Genomic DNA, 16185 nt, shown 5'->3' with positions numbered 1-16185 from the left:
TTAGTTTCGTCACAGCACACCACCTGTCCTATTTTACCAGCCTGCAACATCTAACACCTGTAATAACAGGTGGTCGCCCAACCCCACAATATCTAGAAGTGGTTTCACCACACATTGAAGACACTCACCAAAGATAGTTGTTCTCAAACACCTGACAAGTTGAGCAGTTTCCAAAATCAAAATGCTCATGCTGAGCCTCTGGGGCCATCACAATCTGCCCTTGGTCAAACTCAGACAGATAACGGGCCTTCCCTATTCTACACACGCACATGTGCTCACTGATACTACATGCACCATGCATGTGTCTGACTAGCAGTTATTCCTCGCCAGGTGATGCTGCTATCACCTGGATGGGTTTATATCGATAGCAGATCAGTGGTCATAATGTTCTGGCTAATCAAATGTACTATGCTACATATAAATTTTGGATCTTGTGGTTAGTGAATAGCACAATTTCTATATAAATTAACATTCCTATGCTGGAGTAAAGTGTATATTTAGTGTTTTGTTTACAAATTTGAAGAATATTTTTCCTCTCTTTTCATAGTACAACTGCTCTTTCATCTACTTTTCCTTTTGTAACTTGTTATAAACATTTTACAGGAATTATTGCATAATTTCATGTCAATGACTCATTCAAGAGTTGAAAAACATGCAAAGAAAAACCAGTTACAACTGAAGATGGATAGTAATTCTGGCTTCTGTGCTGAGATTATGAAGTGTCATACTGGAATATAATCAAATGTTAGTTTTCATAAAAACATTTTATTAGACTTTTTACATAAATATGGAGTTAAGTTGTGTAAAAATAATTAAGTCAAGCATCCTAGGAACAATATAAAACTGCACCAGTTATCTTAATACTGCAACAACACACAGCAGAAGACTGCAGAATATTAATACTGATTATGACCTAAAAATTAAAAATGTTCAACAAAGTCAGGACTGAAATCCTGAAAGTAAAACCGAAATAAAGCTAAAATGATAGCACTTAAAAATTACAGATATTGGTAAAACCATCCAAACTTCAAAAGCTGCCACTTAGTGTAAGCCTAAGTTTTCAGAATCAAAAGTTCATCAGGAATGGGGAGAGCATGAAATGACAGAATTAGTAAAATGTGATAAAGATAAGACTAAGTGGCACACAATTTATGACTAGATCCTGCAGGTACAATGAAGTAGAATATAGCATACAGTATTCAAATTCTTGGGAAGCATTACAATCTTCTGTCTACTGGTCATTCATTGATGGTCCCAGGAATCTCAATACTCTATGCTGTGTTCCTCTGTACTCTTCACCAATCTTTCCTCTCTTCTCTATGCTCATTTTTCTAAAATGTGAACCTATGTTTTCTGGTTTCACATTCTGCATCTTGTTTCTGATTGCACTTAACTTATGCAGCTTCCAACATGAAATAAGTGCTACTGGAAACTAAAGAGTGTAATGAAATGTTTAGTCAAATCGCAATCCTTCATTTTGTGAATACAACCATTTTAGAGATGCACGACACAATATGTTTTGTTTATCAAGGAATTCAGTGACCTGCCTAGTGATAATAGCACTCACACATCGCTTAACTTACACTCAGTGACCATTTCAGACAAACATAAAATTTGTGAACCTTCTGAATTTTTGTTTATAGAAGTGTGTGCAGTCTGATGCCCTAACTGCAGATCCATTAAATGCTCAATATCCTGCAGCTGACAATCTGAGTTGTTGTGGATAAGGTATCTACTGCTGTTACCTGTACTACTGCTACTAATGTTATTAGGATCATTCACACACGAAAACTTTCCTAATTGTTCATCTGTGAAGCCATCTTGGTCACATTCCACCTGAGACTGCAGTTTACTGTTTTTACATTCTGTATCCAAAGAAAAGTCTATTTTAAATGGATGTAACCACAGTTCCTCTTCTAAAATATCCTGTGAAGTAGTATTTGCTGTGAATGGGTATGCACACATATATTCAACAGCCATTTCAACGCCACTGGACAATGGAAAGAAGTAGTTCTCTGGATCAATGTCCAATTTTCTTAGCTCTGACCTGTATTCTTGCAGCAACAGGTCATCGTCAAACGGATCACATATTCCTGTCTCTTCAGGGGATGTCTTTCCTGTAATACTGTTTATAACAACATTACACTTAGGTACATTTGTATTTTTACAGTTTTTGTCCCTAACAAATGATCTGTAAGGCGGCTCCTTTTCCGGGAACTTCTCCTCATATACATCTTCATCCTCCACATCTAGCTGTTCCATCAATTTTTTCACTTCTTGAATCATCTTTACCTGTGAAAAGATAAAGATAGATTTAATTTATTACATGAGAAAAAAGGTACAGCAGAACATAAGGATTCATGCAAGAACAATGTTTATGCAAATAGGCTACCAGTGCAGTAAGTAGAAATAAAAATCTGTCCACTTAACAAAAAAAGATGGTACTGCCATCATAAGAAGGAGAATCTAATTACCTTACAATATAAACATGAGGTTTTGTTTTAAGACAATGAAATTTGTAGTATGTTCCATTTACAACAACAAAAAAAGGCTCTGAGCACTATGGGACATAACATCCATGGTCATCAGTCCCCTAGAACTCAGAACTATTTAAACCTAACTAACCTAAGGACAACACCCAGTCATCACGAGGCAGAGAAAATAACTGACCCCGCCGGGAATTGAACCCGAGCGCGGGAAACGAGAACGCTACTGCACGACCACGAGCTGCGAACTCCATTTACATAATTTAAATTGTCAAATCCCTGGCTAACAGGATGAGGATTTAAAAAACAACAAGTAAAATAAATGTGCTCCTGTGGACTGCTAGTTAGACAAGAAGATGCAGCACTCTTGAATATGCTGTGTCAAAAACAAACACGACTTGTTCCAAATACTCTGCATTCATTATACGAGGGCCGTTCAGAAAGTAACCTCCGGTTGATTTAAGAAAATACACCAAGTTAAATAAAAATATTTTAATATATACATCTTACAACTACATCTTTGCACTATTTTTCTACATAGTCTCCATAGCGATTGAGGCACTTATCGTATCTCTTGACAAGCTTTGGAATTCCTTCTGCATAAAAATCACCCGCTTGTGCCTGGAGCCAGCCTGTGAACTTACGGTAACCCAATCTTGCTGTCACTATCTCGTACAAGAGAGTCTTAGAAATCTGTGGAAAACCAGTAGACAACTCCGACATTGAGAAACGTCGATTTTCACGAACTTTTGCATCAACTGTCTGAACGAGTTCGTCAGTCACCAATGATGGTCTACCACTCCTCTCTTCATCATGAACGTTTTCTCGTCCACTTTTAAATAAACATACCCATTCACGGACAACTCCTTCACTCATAACTCTTGGTCCGTACACGGCACAAAGCTCACGATGAATAGCTGCTGCAGAATATCCTTTGGCTGTAAAAAACCTTATGACAGCACGCACTTCACATCTGGCGGGGTATTCTATTGCAGCACACATTTCAAACTGCCACAAAAACTAAACTAGCGCAGGTACGACGTTCACTCGACCACGGCTTGATGCCGACTGACCTGTTGAGTGCGTGAACGCACAGATGGCGTCGCTACTCCCCCCACAACCCGCACTGTGACCAATCGGAGGTTACTTTCTGAACCGCCCTCGTATTTGTTAGTAACAAGTGAATATTTGTTGAAATCTAACAAAAATATGTATAAATCAATAATTATTTACTAGCAGATAGTTACTGCTGGCACCATCATAAGGATTATCGTGGCTATCTCTAATACTGACAATATTTCAATAAAAAAATGTCATTTCTTCAGCATCAAAACAAATAATGAATAATTGGAATTGAGGCTGCTGTACACTAGAAAAAAGTAATATATCACCTAGAAAATGCTGATGTTATGCACTTTGTGGGCATACTTATCAGAGTAGTTGGTCACACTGGTTCTAATGATTTTATGAAATTTGTTGATTTCACTATTTATGCAGTCTCTGGCACTATCATGAAAATGAAACTAACAGTGACTAAAATCACGTAACATTGTAAATGTAGTAATTCAAACATTAGGTTGACACATGCATTCCGTGAGTGTATGCATTACAGCTGAATAGATTATGCATTAATCAGCAATATGTTTAAGACAACATTAAGAATGACAGTTTTAGAGTTTTTTTTATTCAGACTTCTTTTGTTAGATGACAGTGTACATAAATGTGATTATGCCACAAATGATGTAAAGTGTTGAATAGTGCAGCCTCACATATCACTTTGGTAAAGTGATGTTTCATCCAATGTCTACCTAAAAAAAAAAAATGATGGCTGCGACAGTTGAAAGTATTTTTATTAGTTAAGTAGTTTATAATCACAAACTGTTTGGAAGGTGGTTGTGGTGTTACTGCTTGTGCATGTAAACTGTTACAAATGGACCCCACGCATCTTCAAGGAGGGATACTGCTGGCAGTTTACATCCAAAATGGATATATTGAAGTTTACCGTGCATTGTGATATCGGGTGGTTTGGCAGTTACCCCAGCTGCTGCGGAATAGGAGGAATTGCCAAAGACAAAACTTTTTCAATTTGTTTTCAGATTTTAATTTTTCTGTTTCTTCTTGTTTTTTTCTTGTGCTTTCATACCACACTGGCACAGGGTTGCTGTGGCTCTTAATGGATTTGGCACAGGTAGCTGGATGCCCTTCCTTTCGCCACCCGTTACCTGCCCAGGACAGAATATGTGTTGGTTGCAGTGTTAATTTAGAGGAGGGGACCAAACAGCGAGGTCATCGATTCCATCAGAATATGTGTAACCCAACTGTGTGCACGTAGTGTTATTGATGTGAAAATGGACAAAAGTCTTCTAAATGTGCGAGGCAGACTTGGGTACCAGCCCTGTAATCACCTAGTTAGATGTGGGGAAACTGCCTAAAAATCACATCCAGACTGGCTGGCACACCAGCTCTCACTGTTAATTGGCAAATTCAATCTGAGGCCAGAATGCCTCCCTGTCCCAGAAGTGACACTTTAAACAGCGTGGCTTTCTGGGTGGATAAATTTCACTTTTGCTGCTTGTCAGGTTTATTTATTTTTTATAGCTTACCATAAAAATATTTACAATTATCTCAAATTCCAAAATAATATCCAAGCCACAACTGTAGTCTACTGATACCTGCATCACCACCATGAACTCTGTTGGATTACGAGGGAAAACTCTCAGAGGGTTCTTGAATTAAATAGTGAACAATCTGCTTCCCCGTGCCACAGTCACAACTTGGAGAAGTTATTTTCTTCCTTTTGTACAGAGAATTGGCACACTTTCCAGTGTTGACTCTTATTCAGTTAAGAATCAGCCAGATCTTTCATAGCAATTCAAAGCAAGGTGGGTGGTTGATATCCGTGACATCTTTAGTTGTTCTGCAGTAGCATTAATCTGCCATGTGAGTCTCCAGCCATTATCAATTAACATCACTGCAGTTGCTAGGGATGGGTGACGAGAGCGAAGCCTTCCTTTGCTAATGGTTGGAATATCCGAGTGAACAGGGAGATAAGAATTTTACTGTAATTTTTTGTGCTCCCATACAAGTGCACTTTCCTGCTGCAAAGATGGAGATGGGTAGCCATAAAGTTGGTGCGGGTCTGATTGTACTATTATAAGGTACATGATACGGTTGAACTGTGTGTCACCAAGTTATGTGCTCCCAAGGTGAGGAGAAACATTCCACAAAAAGGTGAACCAATCCCAGAGTTGAAAAAACGAACAATGATGCACAGGATCCCCATGATGATGTATCACACAGTTTCTAGAGACTGTTATACAAAGTTTTGATTTTAGCAGCTGTTCTTAATAGATGTTGTTTGTGACTGAGCATTCTATCAACTGTGATGCCTATACATTTTGCATTCCTGTTATGTCTGTGAGACAGTTCATATCACAGGTCAATGATGAAATATTTTAGTGGCAGCACTGTGCACCCCTTTTTGGGCTAAAGTCAACCTTAATGTGTAATAATAAATGTCATTTTTTCTTCTGGTATTTTAATTATACACATAATTGTTCCTTTTCAACTGTAGTTTGTTATGTACAACAAACTTCATGATACACACACACACACACACACACACACACACACACACACACTGTCAAGCAGTAGCCAAAATACCTACCTCCTTAACCAGATGCCTACAAGATAACCGTGGGTGCACCTCATACAATTCTTGTACCATGTTTTTGAGCAATGAAAATTGACTGAAAATATGCAACATATGTTAACTTAATAATTTCTCTCTCCCTAAGATTTGCAATGATTCAAAGTGCAAATGTAGCTGGCCTGAGTTGTTATAGAAGATCAAGAATATGTTTTTTCCACTTCAAATCCTCATCAATGTGAAATATGGGCACCTGAAAATTTTGAAGCTTTCACGCTACAGTCCAATCAAAATTGCTTGACAGTTGACCTCCACGCTTTGGATCTGGTTTCCTCGAACCAGAGCACTTAGCGTCACACCCCAACTGTTTTCCATTGCCAAACTGCCATAACAGTTGGTCGGTTCACTTCCAGTTCCTTGTCCAGCTTCCTTTCTTGTGTGTTCGGATCTCAAATCATGGGTCTGGCACTTTTATTTCATCACACACGATAACTGCATTGAAAACAACACAAACACACACACATATTTCATACGTGCCACTAAACAAGCACTACTTGATACTTCCATATAAGACCACAATTCCTTGTCAATACACAGTTATCGAAATCACAGCTTACACGTGATAAGCTTTGCAAGACATTACATGAAGCTGAATTTTTGAAGGCTGCTATTCATGATAGCAACCAGGTCAGCACAGTTATAGATATAACAACTTCACCCAGTGTTTTTAATAGTTTGCGTGTCATTTTCATTACCTTATTGACTTTTTTACTTACTCTTATTTTTCTTCCTATCAATCATTCCTTTTTCATTTGGAATCTACCTGTTCTCCTATAATCTGCAATCCAGTGCCAACATGGACTGCTTACTGGTTAGTAATGCAGCAGCTCGTGTAGCCAGTGTGAGGATAGTTTCAGGTAGCCAAAGATAGCGAGAAATTACATTTTCCTTTTAGTGCTGAAACTGAATTTTTTCTGTCTTGAGTTCACTCATAGATGTTAGCTTTAATCACCATGAACAAAGCAATTATGATTTTATTTCTGCCACAGATTGTTGACCACCATTTTCTGAGACACATTGCACATCAAGAGGTTGTGAGTAGTTTAGGACAAGAGTTTAAATACAGGGCTACAAAAAGCATTGCTTGATGCAGTTTAATTATTGGTCACTTAAAATCAGCTGTTGATATAGCATCTCACATTTCCGACATACCTTGTGGTGGCAACTTCCAACATTACTCCGCATTACACATTACCAGCATTTGTGAAGTGACCTGTCTTGTTTGTGTCACCTACAACTGAGCGGTAGCCGGCAGCTGACATGACAACACTGCAGCAGTAAGTGAAAGACATCAACTATCAAGTAATTTTAATAATAGTAAACTTATTTCCTCTGCTTGTTTTACATATCACTAATGTAGTATCACTTGAGGTGTAGAACTGAATACACTTCATCTTTTTAAAACTGAGAGACAGACCATTTGCATAAAACCATTCAGATAGTTTTAAGAACACACCACTTCTTTTCTTAGTGTATGTATGTTTGGATTGATTGCAAAATTTGTGTCTGCTGCAAAAAGAACTAATTGGGGAAAGTCATCTGAAGCTTATCAACCTGCTGGAACTGTTGGAAACCCATATGATTTGGAAGTGACAAAAATGACTTCAAATTATTTGCCTTTGGACATCTTTCAATACTAGTAGACAATAACAGCAATCAGACAGAAAAAATATCATGACAGACAACAGGGAAAGAAGAATGAGATTTTATGGGCATATCCACAGACTCCCAACAACAAGACTCACTCGGAAGATCATGATTTATGTAGAACAACTCAAAACCATTTCCTGGGTCCAGTAAGTCAAAACTGATTTAGGGAGGCTCATGTGAGTCCAGATGGGAAGTACTGCAAGAGAATTAAGTCACCACTAGACCAAGAATAAAGTGGACTGAAGAAAGAAAAAGAATCCACAGATAAAACATGAGAGCTGCTTGGACACTCCAAAGACTGAATCCTAATAGCGTTGAGGGATCTGATAGGGTCCAATCATAAATAATAATAATAATAAATTAAAAACAATAGTGGACATAAGATTGAACCTTGTGGAACACCATAAGTGATGTCTCGCAAGCCAGAAGACTCTCCTCCACATACTTTGGTTTAAGTATTAATTACAACTTTCTGCACTGTGTTTATCAGAAACAACATCAACTGATGGGCTCTACCTCACTATATTTAGGAGGATACTGTCATAAGCCATAGACAGGTCACAGAAAATACCAACGGGTGCTTTTTTGTTATTTCATGATTTTATAATTTTATGAGTGAACATGTAAAAGTAACTCTTAGTTAAGCAACTCTTCTGTAATCCAAACTTTTACTTCTCAACTCCGTGTTTACCACATCCAGAGTGTGTGTGTGTTTTTAAAGTTTCTACTTCTGTTCCATCAGGTCACTCCTGATGCTATAGTTTCTGTCTTTAGTGGGGCTGTTCCCTGCTCCGCCCACTATGATCATCTCATCCTTTTTGTCACAATCCTTACACAACTTCCCTACATCCTCTGTCACCTGGCCAAGGCTTGCACTTGGTTTCATGATACATGTGACATGGAACCCTGTCCCTAAATTGTTCTGTATCATCTGGCCTACAATCATGTCAGGACTACAGTTTAGCAGCACATTTTTTTTCCTTCCAATCTCTTTTGTTAGCAATCTACAGTTAGTTTCTACCAAAAGTCCACTACACCCTACTACGACCCACAGCTGGATGAGGCTCTTCCACCCCTACTTCCAGTAACAAGTCAAACTTGCTGAAAACTGTAAGCTCAAATGTAGTTGAAGATGTTAAAGAGGTCTTTCCATTTGTTGCTTTTTCCAATTTTCCACAGTCTTTCCCCTCTTCAACTTATTTCGTTGAAGTTTTGCGTGATCTAATTCCGCATGAATGGCACAAATCCTTGATCCTTGTTTAACGAAGCTCTCCTGTTTTTTCATAACCCACTGTTCCATGAGAGCCTCATTGAGTTCTCCATTCAGTTTCTCTTTATGATCACTCCAATGGAACTTCAATCCACAATGTCCAAATACAGCTGCCTTATTCCCCAACAGCAACGTCCAGAGTTATCATGCATTGCAACACAAATTTTAAATTTAAAAACTGACGTAAATTAAATAACACAGTTGAGACAACATAAATGTTTGCTATTTATGAGCTGCAAAAATTAGGCTTACAGATATACACTTCGGGTGTACGATATAACATCCAAACTTACTTCTTCCTGCTTAAAACAAAAACTCAACACTCACTTCACTGCAGTTCATGTTAATTAAATTATTCACAAGTAAATGTCATGTTCAATCACAGCTTAACATGAGTATTACTTGATATTTGACAATGTTTTTATTGGTAAATCATGGTCTACTTTACACGATGCGATACTACATGACAATTGACATACAAAACAGCATATAATGAAATCATCATTAAATTGTATGAAGTCAGTATAAAGAGACATGCCTGTATATAAAATCTGTTTCAAACAATTACTTTTTCCTGTTAAAGTTCCCATAAGAATAAATACACATCTGCATGGAATGGAAAATGCACTGTACTCAATTGTGTTTCACAAGAAGAGTGTGTACTTCCTTCCAGGGATTCCCATTTGAGTTCAAAGAGAATTTCCGTATCCTTGTGTGTTGATCAAACCTACCAGTAACAAATCTAGCAGTGTACCTCTAAATTGTTTTGATGTTTTCCTTTTACACTGACCTTGTGGAGAACCCACACTTGTAGTACTCAAAAATGGACTGCACAAGTGTTCTGTGAGCAATCTTCTGTACACACAAGCTACACTTTCCATGAATTTCACCAATAAATTTAAGTATCATCTTTTAAAGCCACTCCCACAGATCAGGATAGAATCCCTGTCTCTGTAACCTTCAGTTCCATCTTTCTAATTGTGCACGGTTCAACATTCTGAACCATACATCAGAGCTGGTCTTATCGCGTCTTTGTATATATCTTTCCTTCGACCTCTATAGGCATTTTTCGCATTGCAGATGACTCATGTTAGTGGCTTCCACTTCAACCACCCAGTTTTTATACAGTTTTCAATGTCTTTATCTCTAGAAGCTGTGGGTGTTATCATCATCTAAGGAACTTTAACTGATTGGATGATGTTATCAGTGCACGGTCCAGATGCTGTTACGCTTTCAAACTGATGACCATTCCTGAGAAGTTGCAATACATATTTTCAGTTTTGGCCCTTACTTACTGGAAGGTGATTGGAACCTGCTTTTGATGTTTACCGCTCTTTGAAACATTGTTCCACCAGCCTGTCTTTGCTAATATCTAGTACTTCTTTAGCTATTGTTATTATGTAGCTGCAGAAATCATCCCAGAAAGTATCAATGCCTTTCACGCAGATTACATTAAGGATTACACAATGCTATCTGGAAATTTTGGACAAATTGCACAATCATGTCAGACAGTCGTAAGTGCTAAATGCAGTCTATATTAAGTCCACTGATTTCAAATCTTGCAGGAGCATGTAGACTCTTGTGAAAGAATACTTATCCCTAAATTGTTACACACATTTCCTAAATAAATCTGCAAACACTAGCTTATTTAGGTGAAACAGCAGAATGTTCAGCAAGGAATTTTAACCAGGTCAACAGACTTTTTGAGTGAAGTCATGAAAGGAGTTCTCACTATGCATGATATGAGCAGACGTGTCTTCACCAGTGAACCGAGTGCCAAGTTTCATATTTTACACAAAGTCCAAGAAAAAGAAAAAGAACAACATGAATGTAGATTCCTTCTGCATATGCTGTCAGGAAAATGGGCACATAAACCAAGACTGTTAACTGATGATGAACCTGTAGGGTAGGTGAAGACAATGAATTGTTGCTTCTCCAGTGTGTATACGCAGACAAGGAAAAAAAAAAAAATTCCTGGATTTTTCCCGAATTTCCCAGTTAAAAATAAATTTTCTCCCGGGTGAAAATACACTTTTTCCGTGTTAAGTGACAGTATAATTTCCCGTGGAACTGTAAAAGTTATACATCCTTTGAATAGCTATGGTTTTATACACTGGCGTAGAATTTCTCGGCACTATAGGAAAAGAAACTTGGGAGGAGGGGGCGGATACATTTTGGAAAGATCGTTGATGTGTAGCAACACGTACACTGCACATTTTCATATTACGAAAGTATAAATGTGAATTCCACTAAATACCGCATGTTACTTTCCGAAGCATTGAAATCAAGATTGCGATGCACTTTTGTAAGCCAGTCACAGCTCATGTCATGTGATCTCTCGCCATCCGATGACAACGGATATTCAGAGCACAGGACACATGATGTCAGCCAACAGGAACATCACTGTTAAGTAGCATAAACACACAAATAGGAATAGTTAATCGTTTAAATTATTATACACAAGTGTTGCAACAAGGAAAGCAAAGTTTTCACGTATAATATTGGTCTCTAAGATTTGTGGGGACGTAGAACCACTGGCTCATCCCACAATAATATCGCTACCCTACGGCAGCGAAAACAGCTGTATGTTTACCAGATCAGTTCTCTGTAGTGCATGCTCTATGCTACACACATTGCGTGTACGCTGCGAGAATAAAAGTATTCATAGTAAGTGACGGGAGAGTGTGTGATTATTTATCATCATAATTACCACGCCCGTTCTCCACTGCCTATAGATTAAGAAGCTCCAAGAGAAGCTAAACTTTCACATATAATGTTGATCTCTTTTGAATGTGTTACACTTTGAGACACATAACACAAATGTAATCTTCTGGGCTCAAAAGTCTTCTAAATGGCCTGTCCTCAAAGAGTTGAATTTTAAATGAGAGTCAAATGCTCTGTGATTTAAGAAATCAGTTTCAGCAGTTGCCAGAGAGCGCCAGATAACAGGCGTCACCGCTCTTGTGCAGCTACAATGACGCAGGAAGCCCGTATGTTCGTACGTGTAACACATCTAAATCACTAACCGTAAACACAGGTCATGTGGAGACTACCCACTACAGCTCAGACTGCTCTGCGCATCTACCCCGGATCTACAGTATTTCCGAACACCCCCGCCCCAAGCGTTTGAGATAGAAGGCCAAAAATTTAAAAAAATTGACTTTTCAAGAAATGTTCATATTGTGGCACACATCTTTCTGAACAGTCTGGTACATAAAACACAAATGTTTGAGGAAATGTAAGACATGATATTTGGTCTTCAGTGCGCCAAAGCGCAGTGACGTTTCTTCTATCGCATGTCACTGTATTTTGCTCTGTGGAATTCGAACGTGTGCATTTTGTAATGGATGTCATCAAACTATATTCACGACAGTGGGAATTAAAATGTCCTGTGGTGCCTCTCCTGCTCCCAGTCGGCCTGCCCCTCTTTAAAAAAATAAATACAAATAGTAACAAAAGGCTGGTGTGATTTCTCAATCTGATTACGTCTATTTTGTCACTGTCTGCTAGATGAAATGAAATAGGCCTGTCTAATATTGCAGCAGTTGTAACATACACCAAATAAACGAGACTGTTTTGGTACAAATGGTCATTTTTATAGCACGACAGAATATAATTTATGAAGTACCAATATCAGATGCCTATTAGGCATACTACAAGCAAAAAGCTTTAGATTCGGAAATAGTTTTACATTTCATTCATATGCTCCAGCTTCTCAAGCGTGAGATCGAAAAGTAGTAGTACAAAATTTTTGTGTAAATTTGGAATCGTCATATTCTTCCATAATTTGTGTGGTGTCCCCATTTCTTCTCCTTCCTCATTCCAACAAACAATCTTGTCATCGCTAATTCTGTAATTATCCCTGCCAGTGTTAAAACTCATTTTCTGGATAGCTTCACTAACCCTGCCACAATCACTGGTTTAGTTATCCCGCATTTATTCTCTGATTAGGCATTATTACGTGTCCGTACAATGTGTTTTTCGCGCTACTCCCAGAATTGACCTTAAGCAGCTGCTAGGTGGGGACTACTAGTAAGTGTAGTGATCTGGCCAAAACTTTTCTGTCAAAATTTCATTTTCTTGGATTCAATGAGAAGATAATATGTAATCTTTCTTAACTGTTATTCCTGTTTATCGTTTATTTGCACTCTGGTAGTCTGAATCTATGGATTTTGCTAGTAATTATGACAAAGCTGATCATTCGCAAACCCTGTCAACCACATAACAAACAACGATTGGCTTTATTCCGCTCAGCTCATATAGCCCCGTGCGCTTTTGTCTGCAGGAAAGTTTATTTCTAGAGGCAACCAAGATTCCTCTGGCAGAGACATCACATACACTACGCATGCATTCAAAAATCAACTTTGATTCATTCAGAAATCAACTTGGAATATGTTTAAAATGTTAAGAAATCAACAGCAATGTGTTTCAAAATCATATGAATAATCGATATACCAACGTGCGCTGGATGCTAGATGCTTTGTGAAACAAGGTTTTTTCCCGTCAAGAATATGAATTTGGCGTCCCCTCCCTGAAATTGCTGCCTGTGACAGACATCCCAGTTTGCCCCTCAACCCCCCACTAAGGACCCTAGATCCAGGCTTCGTGCGTGTGCATGAACTGGTAGCTTGGGCGCATCTAAAATTTTTACGGGTAGCATCTGTCTGCTTGCTGCTACTGCTTATACAGCTAAGAGCCACACTTCAGGAGCCAGAAGCGGGTGAAGGTACTACTCATACACGACTCAACTGTGCATGCGCATGAGCCCGCTCGCAACTGCTCAAATGAATCTAATGTAAACAGTTGTGACGTCACGCTCATCGGAGGCAATCTGTTGTTATGAAGCATTGTTGTATATGGCGCATTTCCTTTGCAACTTAAGTTTTAATTTCGTAATTTCTCTCGTTCATGTTTTACTGCTGCAGTATTATTCTGTAGTAACGGGATACAGTAATATTCTTTCCACAATGAGATTTTCACTCTGCAGCGGAGTGTGCGGTGATATGAAACTTCCTGGCAAATTAAAACTGTTTGCCGGACCGAGACTCGAACTCGACACCTCTGCCTTTCGCGGGAAAATGCTCTACCAACTGAGCTACCCAAGCACGACTCGCGTCCCGTCCTCACAGCTTCACTTCTGCCAGTACCTCGTCTCCTACCTTCCAAACTTTACAGAAGCTCTCCTGCGAAACTTGCAGAAGTTTCAGTAATATCCTTTGTTAGAGTACTGGTTCTTACCAGCCAAAATTACAAACATTTAACTGAAAACTAAAACAATGAAAAATTCCGAATTCTAAAAAATTCCCGGGTTTTTCCTGGATCTCCCGGGTCGTATACATCCTGTTCTTATGTCTTAGAAGTATTCATCACAAAAACTTATGTTTCAAATGAGATAAGGCCATTTATTCCAAAGTCAAGGCCAAACACTTTCTTTCTGTGACAGACACAACGAGGCAAATAAAATTCAGATTTTTTTATAGCCCCAAGTTTCACAACGTCTGCAAACTGCCTGTTGAAATGTAACAATTCGTAGCAGTACACTTGCCTTGACATCTTTGCGAATACAAATAAATCAATATTTTTGATCAAACAAAAGAATTAAAAAATTGGTAGTTGCACCCAGAAAGATATAAGCAAGTATGTCCACTCAGCCACCAGGAAGAAGTAGTTCTGGAAGCTATAGAAAAAGATGGAAAAAAACACCATGAATTTGAAGTTGGAACGGGATTTTTGCCTAGACCATGAAATGCAGTAATTATCTGTAATTTCACACTTCTTTTATGAAAAAGATTTTTCCAATTATTATTTTTTAAAGTGCAACTCATATTTGGTTGTTTATCATGACATAAATAATTTATTTAGCAACATATTCCACATTTAAGATTTAAAAGACAAAGCGCATTAAAAAATTAGACCCCAAAAATAAATGTCTGTTGCAGGATTAATACAACTTGTTTAAAAGCTCTAATTTTCCCAAGAAAAAGAAGTCTATCTTGCTTTTAAAAAATGTAATTTTGGCAATGCTATTTCCAAAAATGTTAAGGGTTAAGTGTAAAGAGTCTCTGTTAATATCTGAAACTGAGCCACTTCTAGAACTATGGCTTTTAAAATAAAAGCATCAGGCATGTTATGTGATAATAAAAATTTGATTTGATTTGCCAGTTGAAAACAGTTTAAATATCTCCTGTACCAATTACATCATAGGAAAGTTCCTACCACATTTACTATGTCTACCATCAACTGAAAGTAAGAGAATGCTTCAAATGAAAGAGGAAGATTGTAATGTTTTTGTCATAAACGGGTGCAAAATTTTAAATACGTCATATTACACAGCATTGCTTCTAATCTGTCAAAATGGATGTTTCCAAACTTTTACATACAATGCTAAGAAATAATGGCAAGATCCTCAATCAATCCAAGAAAAAACATGTCACTGGTGGAGAGATTTGAAAGTAAATATTAGATTTTAGAATTATTTGCATCATTTAAACAATACTTCAATAAAAATAAATATGCCTGTTATAACATATTTATGTAAAGAAACAATATAACTTAATCTTTGTATGAAAGTGAACCACGTACGGAATTACTCTGTTAAAGAAAAAGAACAATGTGAAGAAGCAGGCAACTGGGATGCTTCTAAGTGGGATGGTGGAACTATTGCCACAGAACAATACTTTGTCAGTTGCTGTTCATTTCTGGGGTAAGGTTCAAAGCAAGTGTGTGAAAGCCCAGAAGATCATCATATCAGGAACCAGCCTTTTACTGACATAAAAAGTGATTTCCAACCAATCCCTTGCAGCAATAATGCCCTTGGCTGTGGGCTGTTTTTCATGCAAGAAACCATAGATAGGTTGCATCAGCCAACTGAGTGAAAATGGCCTGTTGGAATTTACCAGCATCTGTTGACTACAGAAGAATACTTGTTTCCTTCATAGTTACGAAGACTTTGGTATTGTATTTAGCACAATACCATAATGAGAGGAGGTCTAACTGCTATATTACTGCCATAGGTCAGGGGGAAAGGTTGTTATGTACAACTTTAATGGTAACTAAAGCCAGAAGAGTCA

General features: G+C 38.0%; 1 protein-coding gene across 1 annotated transcript in view; it reads right to left on the bottom strand.

The window, feature by feature from the left end:
* Positions 1-819: 819 nt before the first annotated feature.
* The window catches only part of LOC126259225 (spermatogenesis-associated protein 7 homolog), a 107178-nt gene continuing 91812 nt past the window's right edge, over positions 820-16185 (bottom strand). Inside the window, exon 9 of the mRNA XM_049955842.1 lies at positions 820-2292. Within this exon, the coding sequence (XP_049811799.1) occupies positions 1564-2292 (729 nt within the window). The 3' untranslated portion in view covers positions 820-1563. The remainder of the gene's footprint in view (positions 2293-16185) is intronic.

This window comes from Schistocerca nitens, chromosome 1 (assembly GCF_023898315.1).
Source record: "Schistocerca nitens isolate TAMUIC-IGC-003100 chromosome 1, iqSchNite1.1, whole genome shotgun sequence".
NCBI lineage: Eukaryota > Metazoa > Arthropoda > Insecta > Orthoptera > Acrididae > Schistocerca > Schistocerca nitens.
Note: the sequence above shows the minus strand (reverse complement) of the source record. Positions and strands in the feature narration are given on the sequence as shown.